The sequence below is a fragment of the Peromyscus californicus genome, unplaced genomic scaffold, assembly GCF_007827085.1.
Source record: "Peromyscus californicus insignis strain IS unplaced genomic scaffold, ASM782708v3 Scaffold_15__1_contigs__length_86483966, whole genome shotgun sequence".
Lineage (NCBI taxonomy): Eukaryota > Metazoa > Chordata > Mammalia > Rodentia > Cricetidae > Peromyscus > Peromyscus californicus.
In genome coordinates, this window is record NW_026294447.1 from 4,001,485 (window position 1) to 4,022,978 (window position 21,494).

The 21,494-nt window shown below is 40.5% G+C and overlaps 1 protein-coding gene across 12 annotated transcripts in view; it reads right to left on the reverse strand.

Annotated features, from left to right (window-relative positions):
* Nucleotides 1-21,494, reverse strand: part of Hdac9 (histone deacetylase 9) — an 872,989-nt gene that overhangs the window by 172,042 nt on the left and 679,453 nt on the right. For 11 of the 12 annotated variants that reach the window (XM_052738328.1, XM_052738323.1, XM_052738329.1 and 8 more), the window contains one exon: nt 18,869-18,976. The exons of the other annotated variant lie outside the window; for it this stretch is intronic. In XM_052738328.1, coding sequence (XP_052594288.1) covers nt 18,869-18,976 — 108 coding nt within the window. The remainder of the gene's footprint in view (nt 1-18,868; nt 18,977-21,494) is intronic. 12 annotated transcript variants of the gene reach the window in all.

Genomic DNA, 21,494 nt, shown 5'->3' on the forward strand with positions numbered 1-21,494 from the left:
CAGATCTCGGTTGTCCTTGTATTCCTGTGTACTACAGTAAATTTGTACTCAGTCTACAGTCCTCCTGATATTTTTGGTATCATTTTTATACAAGAATTTTTGTTTATACAAAAGTTTTTGGTAAATTTGATGAAATTTCAGTATTTTATTTCTGGTACTAACACATGTATCTCCTTTGAGTGGATGACTTTCATTTTGGCCCTGGATTGCTTCTTATATTGGGTTCTAATTATCTGTGACACACCCTATAGGAAGAACAGCTACCAACAAGCAAGTCTGAACAATTAGTTAAAGTTAGGCAATTAAATAAAAATTTCAACCATAGAATTTAAATCTTACAATATTATGTAATAGTGGTTATTGTTAAAGAACACCAAATGAATTTTCATTTTACATGGAGTTTATATGTATATGTGATTGAGTCTGTGCTTGTGTGTGAAATTTACCACCATATAAAATTTCAAAGGTGCAAAATACTTACATTCTCTGAGTGAGTAGGATATGTACAATTCATATATTGGTATAAAAACAATTTCTTTTGCAGAAACTGAAACAAAACTGCAAGGAAACACCTGCAATATATATAATCAGTAGGTATGAAATTTAATACTATCACAAACAAAATAAATAAATTACTTGAAACATGTATTTATAGGATGTTACTTGGTCTATGTTTCAAGTACTGAAAATAAAACAAAGCACTAGAAAGCTATGTATATAAATGCTGAATTTGATACTAGAATTTGTGTTACAATTCTTTCCCAACTAGGTTGTTTTTCAAGTCTCATTAAGGCTTTTGTTTTTTGTCAAAAAATCCAGCAGTTTTTATTACTACCAGAAACAAAATAGGAAGAGAAACCAGGCGCTGCTGGTGTTTGACTCTTTCCAGGGTCAGATAATGCATCGCGTTGGGGGAGATCTTTTATTGACTTCATGGAGATAGGCTTTTTAGAATAAATTTATTTATTAATTTACTTATTTTACATCCCGGCTGCTGTTTCCCCTCCCTCATCTCCTCTCAGCCCCTTCCTCCAACTCCCTTCTGTTCCTACCTCCCAGTCCACTCCTCCTCATTTCTGTTTAGGGAAGGGCAGGTCTCCCATGGTTATCAACAAAACATGGCGTATCAAGTTGCAGTAAGACTAAGCACCTCCCCATGTATTAAGGCTGGGCAAGTTGACCCAGTATGAGGAGTAGCGTCCCAAAAGTCAGTCGGTAAAAGAATCAGAGACAGCCCCGGTTCCCACTGTTAAGAGTCACACAAGAACTCCATACTACACCACTGAAACAAATGTGCAGAGTGCCTAGGTCAGTGCAGTCCCATGCAGGCTCCCTGGTTGTTGGTTCAGTCTCTATGAATCCCTATGAGCCCAAGTTAATTGATTGTGTGAGTTTCCTTGTGGTGTCCTTGACCCCTCTGGCTCCTACAATCCTTTCTCCTCTTCTTCAGGATTCCTGGAACTCCTCTGATGTTTGGCTGTGGGTTTCCATCAGTTGCTGGATGGTGCCTATCTGATGGCAATTGGGCTAGGCACTAATCTGGTCATGTATCTGCCATTGTTAGGAGTCTAAGGTGGGGTCATCCTTGAAGAGTCCGTCCTTGGCCAGGTTTTTACCTGACCCCAAAATGCATGCCTTTTCCAGTAGTCTCTTTCAGTACTCTCCCCTTCCATCCCCCTCCCTTCATGTTCCCATCCACACCTGCCATCAGACCACTCATGAAATCTCTTTTTCCTAACAATGTAAAGTAGGGGTCAGTGAGAAAACTTGTGCTTGATTTAGGAGAATTTGGCCTTTGATAGTCTCCAGTAAGATACAACAAATTTTCTTCACTATGAGTTAAATCACAGCAGTCAGAAGTCAGTTGAAGAGGCTGGGAATAAGCATATCCGACAACCACTGAGTAAACAGTGAAAACTCCAATGAAATACTGGCTATGAGAAGAGCAGATGGGTAGGGAGACAGTCTGGAAGGAGCCCAGCTGTACAGCCAGCTGATGGTCTGGAGCATCAGGCAGACTTGCCATTTACGTCACTGCCACCGAGATCTAGTAAATGTTCATAACTTTGTCAGTTCTAGGAGAGGTAAGTCAGCCAATGATAGCTTGCTGACCAAGTTTCAGAACATGGCAGAGCACCTGGTAGGTACAGGCAGACATGAGGAGGCCCTGAGGATACATCATCTACTCACAGATCACCCATGTGAGTGGAGGCTGCTCCTATTCTGAGATACTGTGATAGGTGCTCACAAGCAGTCATGCAGGCATTAGCTTAGTAATGTGTTTGTTTATTCTTTCATTTGGACTAAGGAATCTAAGAAGAGAAAATTAAACATGTTTCCATCCTAATCATTAATATGTGTCCTGTGTGAGTCTGATATGTAGAATTTTCAAATAGGAAGTATCTCAGCATCCTCGTAAGTATGGATTTGTTTTAAAAATCCATGCCTGATTGGTAGAAAGGGAATGAGCAAAATTTTAAGGTGACAACAAATAACTAAATAGATAAATAAATGGTTTAAGATCTTTGGACACAAAAACTTTCAAAATTAAACTAGAAATAAACAGCCTTTCTAGCCTTTACTGGCCTTTCAAACGGCAAAGACTAGCATATAATCAAATATCACAAGACATGTGAAGAAGCAAACAGTAACAAAAGCAAAATGCATAATGAAGTGAAAATAAGGTACAGACCAATTCCAAGTATTTGTAAGTTATCACACACTAAGCTTGAGGAGATAGGTATGGTGAAGAAAAGAAAAATTTTAAGAGAGAGGAACTAGTGAGAAATCTTAACAGTAAACAGTATAACGTGCAATGAAAAAAAAAAAAAAAACATTTTGCAAAGGAAAAGTAGCAGACAGGATACCAGAGAAGCCAGCAACACAGAACTTAAAGATCAGTCAAGGGAAACTCTCCAAACGGAGGCACAGAGAGGAAAACAAGACTGAAGACACCAACAGAGTTTCAGTGTCTAACAGGACAGCACGAACTGAGCATATGACACGCAGCAGGAGCCTCGGGTGCCGAGAACATCAAAAATGCAGCAGAAGGTGTTCAAAGAAGTAGCTTACAGTTCTCCAGCTCCTAGAAAACAGCAAACCACCGACAAGAAACGCAACAATGTTTAGCAAAATAAATGCCAAGGAATCATACCCAACCTAAAATGTTCTGAACTATAAAGATAAACAATTTTAAAGATAGATGGCAATAAAATATTTTTAAAACATCAATAATAAAAATGACAAATGACAGCTGACTTATCAAATTAAAAAGAAAAAAGTAACTGTGAAAGTACATTTAAAGTGTGAAATAACTGTCAACAGAGAATTCTAAGCCAAAGACTATTATTCGAAGAAAAAAATACATTTTCTTATAAATTAAAGATGAATTTGGTGTCAATAGACCTGCAGTACGACGGATGTGGAAGGAATAATTCAGGTTGAGAAGAAATAGCACCAGATGTAGAGATAACTGGGACTGCCCAAATGGACACAGAGCCCTGGGAAGATTAAACATGTGGGCTAATATAAAATTATATTTATTTATAAATTTATACATATATTCTCCTCTCCCTTTCTCTGCTCCTACTCCCTTCTCTCCTGTCTCTCCTCTCCGACTCTCTCCCCCTTACAATGCATCTTAAGAAACTGAAACATTTCAAAAACTTTAGGTGTGTAAGGAATACGGACAACTCGGTGTATCTATAATCATGTAAAACTCAAATATATGATAAAGTAATATGACATATAACAGGAATTAAAGAGAATTTCACCATTATAATTTGCAATAACTATGAAAAGTTTAAGTTACAGGCAATAGTTTTTTGACCCTAGAAGAATTAATTACATATGAATTATAAAAGACAGTTTGGGGTTGCTCAATTAGGAAGGAACTGAATAACAGAATTCTGGTAACTGCACTGAAGAAGATGTCAGAAGGAAAGAAGACACTATTTTTAATACATCAAAACTTATAAAATGTAGCTAAAGCAGTGTTAAGAAAGAACCACAGCCCTAAAATGTCTTTATTGAAAAAAAACTGCAATCTACAAACGTAGATTCTTCAAATGCTGAAAAACAATCACATGCAACTCAACGTAAGTAGAAACAAGAAAACATTGAAGATCTAACCAATGAAATAGAGCAGAGAATAAGCAAAGCATTCTCACAAAGCAGAAATCTAACCAATGAAACAGAGCAGAGAATTAACAAAGCATTCTCACAAAGCAGAAGCTGCTGCTTTGAAACCATCTCTGACTATCACAATTAGGAAGGGGAGCACTAACACTCAGTCAACAGTGAAATTTTTAATTTCCTTCAAAAAACGTCTTTCTCACATATGTTTAACTATGACACAGGGTTTTCTCCCCTAGGCAATTTCCAATGTAAAATATTCACTTATGCTCAAAATATTGCTGGAAAGGTTTCTAGGTAATGGTTTTATTCATGAGAGATCCAAACAGAAATGAATCAATAGACTGGGTAATATTCATTCAGTACAATACTGAGCAATAAATGCTAACAAGCTCCTAATGTATGCAGCTACATGGGTGCATTGCTATAATGCTGTGCTAAGAAAGAGAAGTCGCCGGGCGGTGGTGGCGCACGCCTTTAATCCCAGCACTCGGGAGGCAGAGCCAGGCGGATCTCTGTGAGTTCGAGGCCAGCCTGGTCTACCAAGTGAGTTCCAGGAAAGGCGCAAAGCTACACAGAGAAACCCTGTCTCGAAAAACCAAAAAAAAAAAAAAAAAAGAAAGAGAAGTCACAGTGAAAATATTAGAAGTTTATTTCTCTCTATATATTTTTTAAAGATTTATTTATTTATTATGTATACAGTGTTCTGCCTGCATGCCAGAGGGCATCCGATTTCATTACAGATGGCTGTGAACCACCATGTGGGCGCTGGGAATTGAACTCAGGACCTCTGAAAGAGCAGCCAATGCTTTTAACTGCTGAGCCATCTCTCCAGCCCTTGTTTCTATATATTTATACCTACATTATTATTGTAGTTGACACATATGTGAAGTTTTATACCAATAAAAAAGAAAACCAAGTTGTGATGAGAAAAATTAGATGTACATTTGTCTTGACCTTGAGGGAATTTTTGGGGGATATTTTGATATTTTACAACATGTTATATAGCTAGATATAGCATTTTTAAAAAGACATATTATCTTGGTTTGATGTCTGTTGTTGTGATAAAAACACTGACCAAAAGCAACTTGGGAGGAAAGGGCTTACTTGGCTTACACATCCAGTCATGTCCACCAATGAGGAAGGTCAAGGCAGATACCTAGAGGAAGGAACTGAATCAGAGGCCATGGAGGAACACAATGTTTGGCTCCCATGGCTTGCTCAGCTTGTGTTCTTATACAACCCAGGCCCACAGACCAGGGCTAGCATCACCCATAGTGGTCTGGGCTCTTCCACATCAATCATCAATTAAGAAATATTCTACAGATATGGCCACAAGCAAATTTAATGAAAGTAATTCTTTAATTGAGGCTCTTCCTTCCAAAGTGACTCCAGTTTGTGTCAAAGTGACAAAAACAAACCATCACACATACCATATGTAATTCTACCCAGCAGGCATTATATCCCAACATGCATTATACTGATTAAAGGAATTGTTATCTACTTATAAAAAATTAAATGATTATTAAACTGCTTCTATCTGAAGGAGTCTACATTGAATTGGGGATGACTGACTATAGTTAAACATTTTTTGTCACTCTTATGGAGAAATCAAACTGATATTTACTTGGAAGTTCATTCCTACTGGCTAATTTCCATAGTGCTATTAGTTCTATGCATGTTACTGGGAGGTCTTATCACAAGGTTTCAAACCATGTGAGCTATAACAACAACTGGCCTGACAAGGATGCCCGCTGGCTCAATGCTGGCATGAATGTTATGTAACCAAATACTTTCAGATTGCATTTAAAGCCTGCTCCATAAGAAGGACCCATACACACAGGGAAAAGTGACTAAAACACTCTAGGCCTATTGGCTGAAGATGGATGCCCCAGCATTACAGAGGAACTGTAGATGACTGTCCAGGAAGTCAGCTGTCTCTGTCATTTCTAGATTTTTTGAAGTTGCTTACAATGTACTTCCTGTTTACTTAGGTAATATTATATCCTTCTGAGGTCTTTGATATAGTTGAAGACCAGAGAGTTATAATTATAGTTTTCCTTAGTCATGATAAAAGATAAATTAGACATAAAACTTTAGACTCATAAATATAGGATAGGTAGAATATTTACTTTCAATTTGCCAAATATAAATAGACTAGATATTGCAACTGTAATTCTTGCTTAATAGCTGTTTCGTTATATGTAATTTTACTAGATTAAAGTTAAAACCTTCCTTTTTCATTAGACAGAAAAGGGGAAGTGTTGTGGGATGTCTTTCTGAATACTGTGAATATGTGTTGCTCTGATTGGTTGATTAATGTAGCTGCATTGACCTATGGTAGGACAGGATGAATCCAGGTGGGAAAATCCAAGAGGGATAGGGGAAAGAAAAAGGAGAGGCAGGGAGACACCAGGCGGCCGTCCAGGGAGCAGCATGCAATGGCACACAGGTAAAGCCACCGAACACATGGTAACATATAGATTAATAGAATGGGCTGAGTTTAGTTATAAGAGCTAGCTAGTAAGAAGCCTGACCATACAGTTTGAAAAAAAAAAAAAGGGACTCATGCCTGATACTATTAATTGAGCCAAAACCCTATGGCTGGATAGGTCACGGGAGCTAAGGGAGACCCCAATACCTTTATTCTGCTAAATTGGCATAGTATTATTCTGCTCCTAAAGTATGTATCTCTATGCCCGTAGATATGTGCATCTTTCAGCTGCAGAGAATCAGAGACTGGGGAAATCCTCAGCTCTCAGTGGGACATCTATATCATACCTGACTCTCCTAAGCTCAGGACTCATCATGGAAGAGGGGGTGGGAAGGTTGTAAGATCCAGAGGTGGTGGATATCTGCAGTAAAACAGTCTTTGCTGGACGTGACAGGGTTGTGGCCCAATGAACTCGCAGTGGCTATGACTGTATGTACAAGACCTACACAATATCAAGCCAGACAGAATTTCAACATGGATTGGGGAAGAGCTCATGAACTTTCATGCCAGTCTGAGGATCTACTGGCAGCTTATGGCTGCTGAGGGAAGGGTGGTTTTCTCCAAGCATGTGGCCCCTCTGTGAGGCTACCCATGTTCCCATAGCTAGTCCTGCACCCATGTACATACCGGTAGTTAACTTTTCCTGGCCTGTGATTTGTTATACTTCTCAAAAACAAAAGTTTTGTTATACTTTTTTTGTTATGAAAAAATAAAATTTTATTTTGGTTAATGTACAATTAATCAATTTCAAATATCAGAGTCATATATGTGAAATATTTATGTAACTCAAAATAAAAGGCTTTCTCTTGTGTTTTTAAAAAACAAAATAGAGACATCAAAGACAAGAAAATATGAAGAAATCATCTCTGAAGAAACTTCTAAAACCAACTGGGAGGAAAAATACCCAAGAATAGAGGGCTTAAGAGATTAATTAACCAAAATGGTATGGAGGCAGCCACGTGGCTGACAACCATCTTTCCTAGGGTTGGAAAGGATGGATTTTGCCATATGACCTAACTCCCATCTTGATTAAAAGTGACCACGTGACTTAAGCCAACCAAGGGAAAAACAACTCCTCTTAGCTGGGGGGCCCAAACCAGATGATTCTTCTATCATTTTTGATCACACTAACAAGCCTCCCCCTTATCAGCCTCAACCCACAGTCCCTCATCTTCCTCTCCAGCCTCTCTGGTTTCCCTTTCTCCCATCTGAGCAACAGGCTGTCCATCCAGTCAGGGATGAGGGAATCCCAGACCAGGACCTGAGTGGAATTACAATATCCCAGGGGGCATCCTTGCTAAGCATCAATTTGTAACTTGTCTCCTGGCTGGTCTTCACAAAGCCACCCTTAAGGTGGTAAATTATGAAAAAAATCCAAGAGGTCATGCAGGACAAACATGAAAATCCAACTCAATTCCTGGACTGCCTCACAAAGGCCCTCTTACAATACACCAGTCTAGATTCTCAGACCACAGATGGAAAACAACTCCTTATGACCTTCTTCTTCTTCTCCAAGAGTTTCCCTGATATTAGGGCCAAACTTAAACATTTAGAGAAAGGACCCCTGACTCCACAGGCAGAGTCTGTGCTGTGGCCTCTAAGGTGTACCGTGGGAGAGAGGAGAAAGGCAGAAAACAAGAATGCCTGATGCTGGCCAAAGCCTCTCCACTTTCCAAAGCCAGAGCAGTTGCCCAGGCTCCCAAAGCCGAAGACCCTCTGTGTCCCTGTGTCAAATGTGATCGGGAGGGTCACAGGCCTGGGCCTGTCCAAACACTTGTAAACCACCCAGACTATGTCCAAAGTGCCATCAAGAAGGGCATTGGTATGTTGACTGCCCCCACGTCCCTCATGGCATGGGGACATCATGCCCAGGTGGCCTTCAGCTAACTTCTTTTTTATGTTTTGTTTTGTTTTTTGTTTTTTTTTTGTTGTTGTTGTTTTGCTTTTTTATTTAATTAATTTATTTATTTTTCTATTATCAGCTTGATACAGTATAAATTCTTATCTTAATAGTGAAATGTTTCATTGAGGCTTACTCAGTAATTGAGTAAAGCCAAAACTTATTATAAGCCACAGTCATCCTAGGGTCCCCCTGCTATATTGCCTCCCTGGTTCTGTGGGTTGTAGTCTGATTGTTCTTTGCCTTATATCTAGAATCCACTTATGAGTGAGTATATACCATATTTGTCCTTCTGGCTTTGGGTTAAAGAACTAAACAGAGAATTCACAAAAGAAGAATCACAAATGGCTGAAAGACATTTAAAGAAATGCTCAACATCCTTAATCATCAGAGAAATGCAAATCAAAATGATTCTGAGATACCACCTTACACCTGTCAGAATGGCTATGATCAAAAACACTGATGACAGTCTATGTTGGAGAGGATGCAGAGCAATGGGAACACTCCTCCACTGTTGGTGGGAGTGCAAACTTGTTCAACCACTTTGGAAATCAGTATGGTGATTTCTCAGAAAATTGGGAATCGAACTACCTCAATACTCAGCCATATCACTCTTGGGCATATACCCAAGGAATGCTCAATCATACCACAAAGATACATGCTCAACTATGTTCATAGCAGCACTATTTGTAATAGCCAGAACCTGGTAACAACCTAGATGCCCGTCAACTGAAGAATGGATTAAGAAAATGTGGTACATATACACAATGGATTACTACTCAGTAGAGAAAAACAATGACAGCATGAAATTTGCAGGCAAATGGATGGAACTAGAAAAAAATCATCCTGAGTGAGGTAACTCAGCTAACTTCTTAGATCTGGCCATCTATGACTGAGAGGGCTAGGGCTCCCTTGGCCTGATCACTGCCATCTCTCACTGGGAGTCTCAGGTAGACACCACAGTATCAGAGTGGTCTATCTCTCTCCTTCTGGACACTGGAACCACCTAATTAGGTCTGATAGAATTTTAGGGACCCACATCTTCTTGTTCCCCTATTGTTGGGGTAGGGTGACAGCTTTACCAGCCTCATCAAAACCCACCAAGCATATCACCCTCTAAGGTCCAGCTGTCTACTCCTCAGTTACTTATCTGGGATGAGCTATCACTACAACTCACAAGGCCATTACCCTAGATAAAAAACACTTAATTCAGTCACTCACAGTCCTGACCACCCAGGACAAAATTCTGTCCTTCCTAGGGATGGCCAGCTTCTTATGCTCTTGCATTCCTTCCTTGAGATAGCTCTTGGCCTCTCACATGAACCCCTTCTTTATGTGGGGGCCCACAGAGGCCTTATTCAAGGTCAGAGAATCTAAGCTTGCTTTACCCAGCAGGGCTGCATAATAGGATGATTTGGCCAGGGGCATATTTACTAGATGTTTTCAAGGATCTACACTGCGCTGTACATTGTGCTTTGATCTTGATAGAGGTAGGTTTTTTGCCTCTCCCCTTGGCAGTGTATAACAGGCCTATTAGAATAAAGGACGAGACATCTGGGTATTGACCCAGGGCCCTCCTGATGCTATCCTATGTCTCTATCTTTCTCTCTGTCTCCACTTATATTTCTTTCTCATACTTTCCCATTCCTCTCTCCTCCCTGCAAGAACCCTTCAACAGGTCAGAGCTGGACTCCAACACTTATACTCATTACTAAACTATTTCATTAGCTTCAACAGGTCCTATTCCAGGCTCCAGCCCTACATCTTCTGGACTTCACTCATGCCTCTCTCTCTGGGCTACCTAAAAAGAAAGATATGCCCTCAGGATCCTGGGTTACCAACTAGGACATTCTTTTACACCCTCTGCATATTTATCAAAAAATCAGAATATATTGTCCAAGGATGGGCACCTTGCCTGTGTGCTCTGGCTGCAGCTGAACTTTTATAAACAAATAAAAAGGTTAGCCTCTGGGCCACCCACTGCTGTCTTCTCTCTTCACCACCTGTCCCATCTCCTAACACACAAGGGTCTCCAAACACTACCTCCTCCCAGAGTTCTCTCTTTTCAGGTAGCATTGGGAGAGGATCCTACACTTACATTTCAACCATGCCCAGATCTCAACATTTCAAGCTGACTCAAGCTGCTGATCTAACCCTCCTAAGGTATGTTCAGATCATTTGTTTTTGTTGGCTTCTGCAACCCACCAAATTTGATTCTAGAATCCACTTCTTCTGTCGATTCTTTTCTTCACCTTAACGAACCATCCATCTCTCCTCACCTACTCAGTAAGTGTCCTCTCTCCTGGCTATGTCCTTATGGGCTGCCCACAACATATCCCTTCTATGCCTTTTGGGTCACCTGCCAAGTGGGCATCTCCCTACTATGCCCTTTGAGAAGCCAACCACATAGGCATACTCCCTGCAATGCCATTCTGAGCCCCACCAAGTGGGCAATTCTATCCACTAAGACACTTACACGTCTTCAGCTATTTTCTCCTCTACCTGCATTAACCAGTAATCTCTCCCCTTCTACTCAGAGTCACTACAGAGCTCCCTGCTTAGTTTACTTTTACTATGAAAGCCACGCCAGGAAGCTTCCTCTTGCCCTCCTGGCCCCCATCAGGTGGAAAGGGACTCCTCTCCTCTGTGACTTGGGACATTTCTCTCTGACAAGTCTCTCAGTCCACTTGGGGATGCCTTAGATTAAAATTCTTGTTACCATGACACTTACTTCCTCTGCTTCCTCATGGCTCCTCTCTGCTCCTTCCGGAACTTCCTCACCTCCTCCTAGGAGTTGCCTACATGATTGAGGTTCTGCGACCTTTCCTTGTCTCATTTGCCTTAGAGCTATCTATTCGATCTCTCCTAGTGCCCTCCTGGGCCTCTATGTTTCAGTTTTCTTTGCCTCCCAAAAGGAGCTGCCTGCTAAGTCCCGCAGCTTCCTTGAGCCCTTCTGGGCCTCTGTGACCTTGCCCTCCTGCCTCACAGCTCCGTTCTGAAGTCTCTCAGCTTCTCTATGTTCTCCTGGGCTTCTCTCTTGCCTCTCAGTTCCCACTTGGAGCTTATAGAAACTCCCTCCAATAGAGTTCATCTGCAACCTTTCCTCTCTTCCTTCACTGACTTGGATTTTATTAAAAGCTCACTCTGTTACTACAAACAGTGTGGCCTCAGTACAGTTCAATGACCTAAACTGACATGCTCGGTTTTCAATGGTGGCAACTTCTGCCACTGAACAAACAGATGACCTGAACACCTTTCATAGCTAAACTTGCTCTCTCCTCCTCTATTTTTCCTAACTATACACGTCCTGGTTACCTCTTACATATGAAGACCCTCTACCTTTAACTAATAGTCTGTCCTAACAGAGTAGGGAAATTGCTCTATATCAGATTGTCAGAGGCCCATTCACTTCCCTATAAGTCCCTCATCCATCTCTCCTTCACTGGAGCTTACCCCCATGCCTATTTTCTCTATTTCTGTGTGGTAATTCCTGTTCTGAAAACAAAAAGCATGATAAGATTTTAAAAAACAATGCTTGTTTAATAGGGTATTAAAGCTGTACCTCCATGTACTCATACAATGATGTACTGGTAGCCGAACTTTGTAATGTAAGAATCACTTATGTGGTATTAGTTTTAAAGGGACATGAAGGGGTCATGGAGAGAAATTGAGACTTGGCATTGTGTGGCAGGACTGAAGTCCCTAAAGAGAGGCCAGGAGAGGTAGTTGGTGAAAGTTTCAGTAAGTTCTGAGGGTCTAAGAAAGTATATAAATGTCTGAGGATACAAAAGCTTAAGAAATTCTGAAGGTATAAGAAAATGTTTTAAGGTATGCAAATGAAAGTTCTGAAGGTATAAGAAAATGATTACAGGTAATGAAAAATGTTTCAGATTTCTTTCCCCCTCTGCTATTGTTATGTTAAGATTCCAAAGGTTCAGGAATGGTAGAACTTAATGGTTCTACCAGATCATCCTTACTCTCCAGGGCCAAAGAGATTCACCGACCACTGCAGTACTATAAAATCCTGGAGCACAGGGACAAATAGCCAAACGAATGGAAACACATGAACTATGAACCAATGGCTGAGGGGTCCACACTGGATCAGGCCCTCTGAATGGGTGAGACAGTTGATTGGCTTGATCTGTTTGGGAGGCATCCAGGCAGTGGGACCGGGTCCTGTGCTCATTGCATGAGTTGGCTGTTTGAAACCTGGGGCCTATGCAGGGTGACTTGGCTCGGCCTGGGAGGAGGGGACTGGACCTGCCTGGACTGAGTCTACCAGGTTGATCTCAATCCTCAGGGGAGTCTTTGCCCCTTCCCACCCTACAGAGTAAAAAGCCCAATCTCTGAACTCACGTGAAATCCTACCAATTTCTACCCCAGAAAGCTTCACCCTGAAGAGTTCCACCCCTCCGCAAAGGCCCCACATAAGCCCTCTGTCCTGCTCAGTTCTCTGCTGTCTCTCACCCGAGCAGAGGCAGCCACCCTCTTGCTTTTTTCCCTCCTGATAAATCTCTTGAGTGCGGTTTGTTGTGTGGTGTGACTTTGCGGTATTCCTCGGCTCCCGACTGCCAGGATAACTTCCCATCCAAGCTGCAGTGCTTACAGTGATGAGGGAGGAAGGGAGCACCCACCCAGCCAGCCAGATCAGTGGAGTCAACCCTCAGTCAACAGGGTCATGGTTGTCACACATCCCAGCTCCTTTCTGAAGGGAAACAGAGGAGCAGTGGATCTGGAGGAGAGAGGAGGCTGGTGTGTGTGGGGGGGGGGTAGGGCAGGAGTAGTGGAGGGAGGCAAGGCTGCAGGCAGGATGCATTGCATGAGAGAATAAATAAAAAGAAAAAGGGAAAAAAAGAAAATAAAAGTGAACTTTTAAAACAGTTCATGGTATGTATCATTTAAAGATGGCATCTCTGGACATCAGAGGCCCACCTCTCTGGGGGTGAGGGGGTTAGTACAGTTGATAATTGTTTTGCTTGGTGGGTTTTGTTTTGTTTTGTTTTTGAACTACTTTTATGTCCTGGCTTCTACTTTGTTAGCTCGGTGGGCAGGCAATGCTTTAGCCTTTGTGGGATCACCACATATGTGTAAGTGTGTTAGTGTACACACTCAGTAACTATTTGGAAAGCTCACCTTGGCCTTCACTCCTGTTTGAGCAGAGTCTCAGAATCACCTTGAACTGAGAGCTGACGGTCTCTAGGTCTCTCTTGACCTTGAACACAGCCCTGGGTTCACACAACCACAGCCTGTCACGCGTGTAGCCTGCTGCCAATTGTTTACCTTGCCGCTGTCCATCAGCGCACATGAAGCTTTCTGATTCCTCTTAGTTTTCCAAAAAATGCTTTTGAGAGCAAGCTTTAACACTGGGCTATTCCCTCATGAGTTTAAACAATGGTAGCCTTATGTATGGATCTTACAGGAAAGAGCCAGACACAACACGTAAAGACAACTCCCTGGCAATCAGGTTCTGATGGGAATCCATCCTCATTACACCTGTGAAGACTGCCAATTTCCTGGTTTTTGCTGAGCATGTGTGCTTTTGTGTGTTAGGAATGTAGTAGTGATGGGAAGGCAAGATGGCAGTGGGTTATCTTAGACCACAAACCTCACTGTTCCCATTGAGACTCAGTGAGTATGCTTCTGAAACAGGCTTCTTGAGTTGATGTAAACCTTTTGCTAATTTTTAGGGTTTTGAAAAAAATCAACCTGATAAATTTTGCTGATTTTGTCATTGCCATGGTGGAGGGAAGAATTTACAGGCTTCAAAGTGTTGCTTTTCACTAATGTTATTTTAGCAGATTACTTTGGAATTCCACTTGGCATTACCTACTAAAATTTATTATGTGGCTAGCCTAGAAACTGGACATTCTTGTAATACATAGTTAAAAAGGGAGCATGTTCAAGTGTTCATGCAGTATTCTTCAAAGAGCAAATGCTGGCAATAACAAAAACACTCAACAGAAGAATGAACTGATTATTTTTGTCCTACAAAGGAATATTTCATTACTCTAAAAATGAGTGAGTTATAGATACATATTCATAGGCATGCATCTTTATGGCATGATTTTAAGTTGAAGGAAACTAGAGTAGAATACATCAATACTATTCTACTTTTTATAAAGACTAAAGTGTTTTAAACTATAAAAATAAGTAAATGAGTGATTTTAAAAAACTCAGTAAATTGTTATGCCTGGTTCAAAAAGCTGGGAATGAGGTGGCTGTGGGTGCACATTAGTTTGATCAGCACACTGTTCAGATGAACAGATCATAGATAGTTTCTTATTTTACTGCCTTTTGAATTTAGAAGTACTTTTTTGTCTTTTAAAGATTTATTTATTTTTACTTTATGTGTATGAGTGTTTTACCCATATATTTGTATTGCATTACATGCCTATCTGATTTCCTCAGGGGTGCAAAGAGGGCATCAGATCTCCTGAAACTAGAGTAACAGGTAGTTGTAAGATGCCAGGTTGGGGCTGGGAACCAAACCCAAACCCTCTTAAAGAGCAGTTGTTGGTCTTAACTACTAGGCCGTTTCTCCCGCCCCATCTTGTCTTTTCGTATGTATCAAGAAATTCTAGCAATAAAAAAGAGGACGTGGGCCATCTCCCTGTGCTACACAAAGGCCCTGATGCACCCGTTGGAAGAAAACAGAAGGCTGTGAAGTTTGTGGACTTTACTGTGTACAGGATCTAAGATGATTGGTTGAAATCTTTAAGGCAGTATTCTACCAAGGGTGTTTGCTTCAAGAGAACTCGGTGAGCATGAGGGGCACACTCCAAGCAAACCAACCTCAGTAGTTACTCAAAGAAAGTTATCATAGCAACATAACATTGCAATATGCACTCAAACATGAGAGAAATCTGCCACATGATCAGACATTTTGTCTTTTTGCTGTCATTTCTGAATAAATTGTGCAGGTTGTTCAAGCATGTGCAGCATTTTCAAAGTATCAGCAAAGTAACTTGCTACAGGAATTCTTAAGAGATACTTACTGGGTATTTATTTAATGAGGTGAACAAATATTAACTGTGAGAGATATTTCTATATTCCAAGTATACTTCCTATAATGCCCTATAGAAATTCATTTTGAAGTAATTATTCTTCTGGTACACCAAAAATTCCAACATTTTCAGAGTGTTTGTCCATTGGTACCAGAAACCTATTTGGGGATCTGTAGATTTGAGGAATTATATGTGTATATGTGTGTTTTTAAAAACCCAGAAAACTTTGAAACATCTCATAATTTCCACTCTACTCCGCTGATTATTTCCATTCTGTACTAAAAATATACCAATTTACAGCTATAGTTTGCTGCACGTGTTCTATTTAAACGTCAGTTTGGAGGCCTTCCCCTCTGCAAGATTCATTTTTGTAATTCTTCTGGTTCATTAGTTTCTCCAGGCAAAAAAGGACAGAACCTCTCAGAACTGAGGAAGACAAGCAAGGTCAAAGGCAGCTTCAAGGTCGACCCAGGTTACTTTTCTTTGTTGCTTTTCTTCTTCAGTATTTTCTAACCAGCTTTCTCTCCTCTGCTGTCCCCTGATCCCCCTCCAGCTCATCTCAGTTCCTAACATACCCAGTCCCACGATTCTTAAAGAAAGCTCTTAATTCTTTTTATATTTTCCAAGATAAATTAGCACTATCTTAAAAGTAATATTATACTACACCAGTGGTATTTCATTAAAGTTTAGACTTTCTAAGAAAATGGGCAAAATGTGTGAGATGACAGAAAATGACCCCCCAAAAGTGGTGGGGGTTTTAATTCTTTTTTTCTTTTTCCTTTTGGTATTTATTACCATGGTATTGCTTACCAATGTCCTAAATTAAGCCTCCCAATTTCCTTCTTGGATCAGAATGAGGTGAACCCATAAGCCATGAGCAACAATGCTCTTAGCCAGTAGGCTGGACAATTACAGCTGTGACAGGTGAAATGAAGGGAACTTCCGGTTGACTAGGGCTTCACAAATGTGGCTCTAGCTTAGTATTTTTTAATTCTCACTATGCCAACAAATCATTTTTGGTTTCTGCATTTCCAGTGTGATCTCCCAGTCCCCAAATCAGTACCCATCAGGGGTTCATTTGTGGCTGTCAGCATGGAATCAGTTCCTATTATGGTCCTGTCCAGCTTGGATTTTCTTTTTTTCTGTTTTCCTTGACAATCAGAAGGATAGCTCCAGAGTATGAAATGCTCACCAAAGCAAGGTGGAGGGACTTGGAATGCTCACTTATTTTGTGTGCTGAAGGTACATAATTGAGACTCGACTCTGCTTTTCTCATCTGCAAGCAGCTCAGTGTCAGTGTCGACACTGTGGACAACTTCCAACCTCTTCAGACCTGCTTGGTGGCAGGTCAGGAAACCTGCTCAGAGTAGTTCCATCACGTTCCCAGTGCCTTTTCTTTACCTTCTTTACTTTTTCTAAAACCATGCCTGCTGACTGTTTAGAAAAGAGGAGAAAAAGCATCTGTGGGAATCCTTGTTCTTAACATAAATAGCACTTGTTAGCACAGCTGGTGGTCAGTGTGTCCTTGGTACACTGTGTTGACACGTTTTTGTAACTGCCCATTTGAAATGACTACCTGCTAAAAATGGAATTAAGTTTTTATTTCATTTTCTTCATTCATAAATTTGTGAATTCTGCACAGCCTAAGTAAGGACAGTCATGATTTTCTTGACTGTATGCATTCTAATTAAGAAGGCTTCTAAATTATCAATTAATTTGTCTAAACTTAAAAGCAATTAGGAATCATGAATGCTAACATAAAAATTCCCTTTGACATCAAGTGTGGGTATGGAAACAACACAACATTAAAAATTAGAATATGTAGCCAGGGTATTATTGCTTGTGACTTGAATTCTTTTGAAAACAAGATCCTCAAATATTCTTTAAATACGTCCACTTATCATAATACATGATGCCACTCAAATAAGAGTAATTATCCCGAAGGAATTATAGGGGACAGCAAAGCCTGTCTAGAAAGCTGAATCCCTCTGACCTTTTAATTTATCTTTTGCAAAGATAAAGCCTAAAAATTAACCACTACATTCATTAATCGCCCCATTAATCCCCCAGATGAGCAGTTATGTCCCGAGGCTAAATCTGGTCAAATGCACACAGGCATTTCTTTAAAAACAACAAAACCCTGTAACCTACCGCATCCAAACCTTATTTCTATAAATTCTGACTTCTGGGAAAGATGACACCACAGTTTTCAGTGCCACGCCACCCTATATTTGAAATCACAAGACTCAGGTAGAATTTGAATAAAAATTCATTTAACATTAAGAAAAACAATTCTATTTAGATTTTATCTTAGATTTACAAAACTCACAGTGCATATGTTAGTGGTCATAACACATTTCCCTCAAGCCTCACAACTGCTAAAAATACCAGATCAATCACCATTCCAGATCACATTATGAAGTGTGTGAGCTAGTGCCTTAAAAACTGTGTTAGCACCAACATAGTTTATTGGGGTAGCTACACTCAAGACGCACATGGCATACCTTTAAATAGCACTGTTAAAATACCAAATAAAATGTCAATGTCTGTCAGGTCTCTGGCTTTTATAAATTGTTTAGACTGGAAACGTTGGGGTTTGGACATTGTTCTTTTCATACGATGTAGAAAAGAAGAGACCATAAAAAGAAAAGAACAATAAAGCATAGCTCATTTTTGAAGTTCTTTCATGAAAAAACATACTTTGGTTCATTACCCTCCCAATCAACAATTTCCTCCCAATCCTTCCCTCTGTGTTGACTTTTTCCCCCTCCTCTCTCTGGGTGGTATTCTGAGCTTACACATACTACTCAGTAACTGTGGTTTTTAAGTCACTTCAAAAGAGAATGTCAGGACAGCATCACAGATTTTATACAGACACACACACACACACACACACACACGCACACGCACACGCACATGCACACACACATACACACACACGCACACGCACGCACACGCACACGCACATGCACACACACATACACACACACACACACACACACGCACACGCACACGCACGCGCACGCACACGCACACGCAAAGCACATGGTATTTTTAACATGGACCAAGGTTTTGCTCACCCTGTCTATGGTCTTACAAATCTACCAGTATGCTCTGACTACAGAACATGCCAGAGAGGAGGAAGGCCCTTCAGGCAGGGCAGTATCTACCTACTTACAGGGGAGTTCTGCTCACACCTCAGTGGCCATCTCCTTGCCCTCCTCCCTCCATCTCTTCCCTTTATTGACACACTACACCACCCCACCCCCAAACAACAACATCCCTGTTTCAGCTTCTCCTCTGGATTTCCCACACTTAATGCAACCCAGACCTCACCTTCAGCTCTCCTGAGGCCACTTTGGAAGCCAGCTCAATGACACAGCCAACAGCCATGCGTGCAGCACCGGACGAGTGCAGCTCATTCCAAACGGTGTCACTGTCCACCTGAGCAAACAGTCAGCAGGGTCCAAAGAAGGAGAGAAAAGGAAAAGAGAAGAGAAGGGTGAGAAGGGGGTGGGGTGGGGGAGGGGAAAAGAGAGAGAAAACAAATCTCTGAGGAATGGCTGGCAGGCTAAAGCCTATGTACAATAACATTAGTCTTCAGTCCTGGCCAGCTGAAAAGGCCTTCTGGACATGGCTTTGCAATAGACTTTTCTCTGCACTGAATTCTCCAATGGAAACACATTCCTGCCATGCCTCACTGCCATTCTCTGTTTAGATTTCTCATTACAAACAGCATTACATAGGCTGGATCTGGCTTAGGTACAGACCTGCTAAAATCCAGGCCCCAGCAGTAGGTAGAGCGAAAACCAAAAGCACTTAGTTAGACATAAAAATCGGATTTGCAAGTGCTGGAGGGAGAAAATACCATTCTGACTGCAGGTTTATCAGGAGCCAATACCACTCTGATTGCAGGTTTATCTGGGGCCAAAGACAGGGTGTAGGCAGGTAGCAGTAAAAAGCAGTAATCACAGGCTCAGCTCCAAGAATGGAAGGGACTTGTGGACCTCACACTTAGAAGTTAGAGAGATTCGGTTTACAAAGGAGAGACTTCATTCTTCTAGCACAGGTTTGAGATTGGTTTTCAGTGCACGCTGGTTCTGCACTAGAGCAGCATCATGGAGGCATGGCCTAGCACTTGTTTAGAAAATGCCCTTGGTCCTTTTCCACACACACAATAAGAATAGATATATTAAGAATATTAAATGTGCAGTAGTAGTGGTTTTAATTATAATGTATGTTACATATATTATGTATAAACTATTTCAAAATATTGAAATGTCAGCATCAATTGACAGGCAGCTCTGATCTCAGATCTCAGAGTATCTAAACCATATGAAGTGTTAAGAAATGAGATTAAATGTTTGTGAATGTAACTATCAAGTCTTTGCAGATGGGCCAAAGAGAGGATTTCCTGGGCAAAACAAGCTTTTGCTTTAAAAAAATTGAGAATAAATCTAAGGTCAAGTCATATAGGAAAATGAAATAAATAAAAACAAAGCATATTTACAAAATACTAATTGGTTTCCTGAGTAATGTCATATCTGTTCTTTTGTCACTTAGCCATTATTGACTTAAATCATGGCAAGTTGTCAACAATAGAACCAATAACATAATCATATTTTCTCAAGAAGTATTGGGCACATAGGTGTTCAACGGACACTTGAAATTCTTCAACCTATCTAGACAACTGTGACCCCCAAGTTGTCAATGAGAAATACTAAAATCATGAGAAACTATATAACCATGCAGATAAACATAAATATACACACAGAAAATAAGGTCATCTAAACAGGATGACTGTGAAGAGAGAAGCTTTTAAAGCCACAGTCTGTTAGGGAAACATCATAACCTTATTATTAAATCTGAGGTACACTGAGCCACTAATTAAATTCTGTGACCTGATTTGCTTATCCATGAAACTATCTTGAGTATCATCTGATAGTTCAGAGGTTAACAGCACATACTGTTCTTCCAGAGGATCTGAGTTTGGTTTCCAGTAACCACATGGCACATATTCACACAAACAAACCCACAAAGACATAGAAAAAAATAAATCTAGAATACCATCTGCATATGACTGCTCCAAGGCTGACTAAGGAGGTAATAAACAAAGGGTGGTTGCTTTCATTTCAGCCACTGTTACACATGTGCACCAGGTACAACTGAGCACTTGGGAGTGCTTCATGGACCAGTGTGGACATCACCACACACCTACTGCTGTCACCGCTCAGTCTAGATGAATGAGCGTTGGAACTGAGAATTTAAATAAAGGCATATCACTGAATCCAAAAAGGCCAATCTAGACTGAATTACCACATAGCTTCTAAGCACCTTGTTTGTTAAATTTGGAATAAGCATTACTTATTTCTATATATTCTTATAGCACTTGGAAATTTCCTTCTAAAAATGTTAAATACTCCATCAGGTTAGAAATATTAGCTGTTTCTGGGTAGTGGTGGCAGCACACACATTTAATCCAGTCCTTGGCAGGTAGAGGCAGGTAGATCTCTGTGAGTTTGAGGCCAGCCTGGTCTACAGAGTGAGTTCCAGGAAAGCTAGAGCTACACAGAGAAACCCTGTCTCGAAAAACAAAAACAAACAAAAAAAGGAAAGAATTATTATCTGTTTTTTCAAATGGGAACAATGTTGGATTAGCCACAAGACTAAAAGGCTTTAGGTTACCACATATATTTTTGTGTGAAATCCACCTACCTGTTCACACCCCTTCTGCTTCCTGGAAGTATTTTGTATTGATAAATAATCTGTGTCCATACAATTAATGTTGGTGCATATAATAGTAGTGGTGACAGCTTGATTTCAATTTAGCTAACATCTGTCTCATACCTAATATGAGTTGTAATTTGGGGATGTTTTTGTAGTAAAGATAAGGTTACTGTTCTCAAAGCATGGTCAATGGATTCTTGAGATTTTATGACTTATATCCAAAGTTTTGCTTATC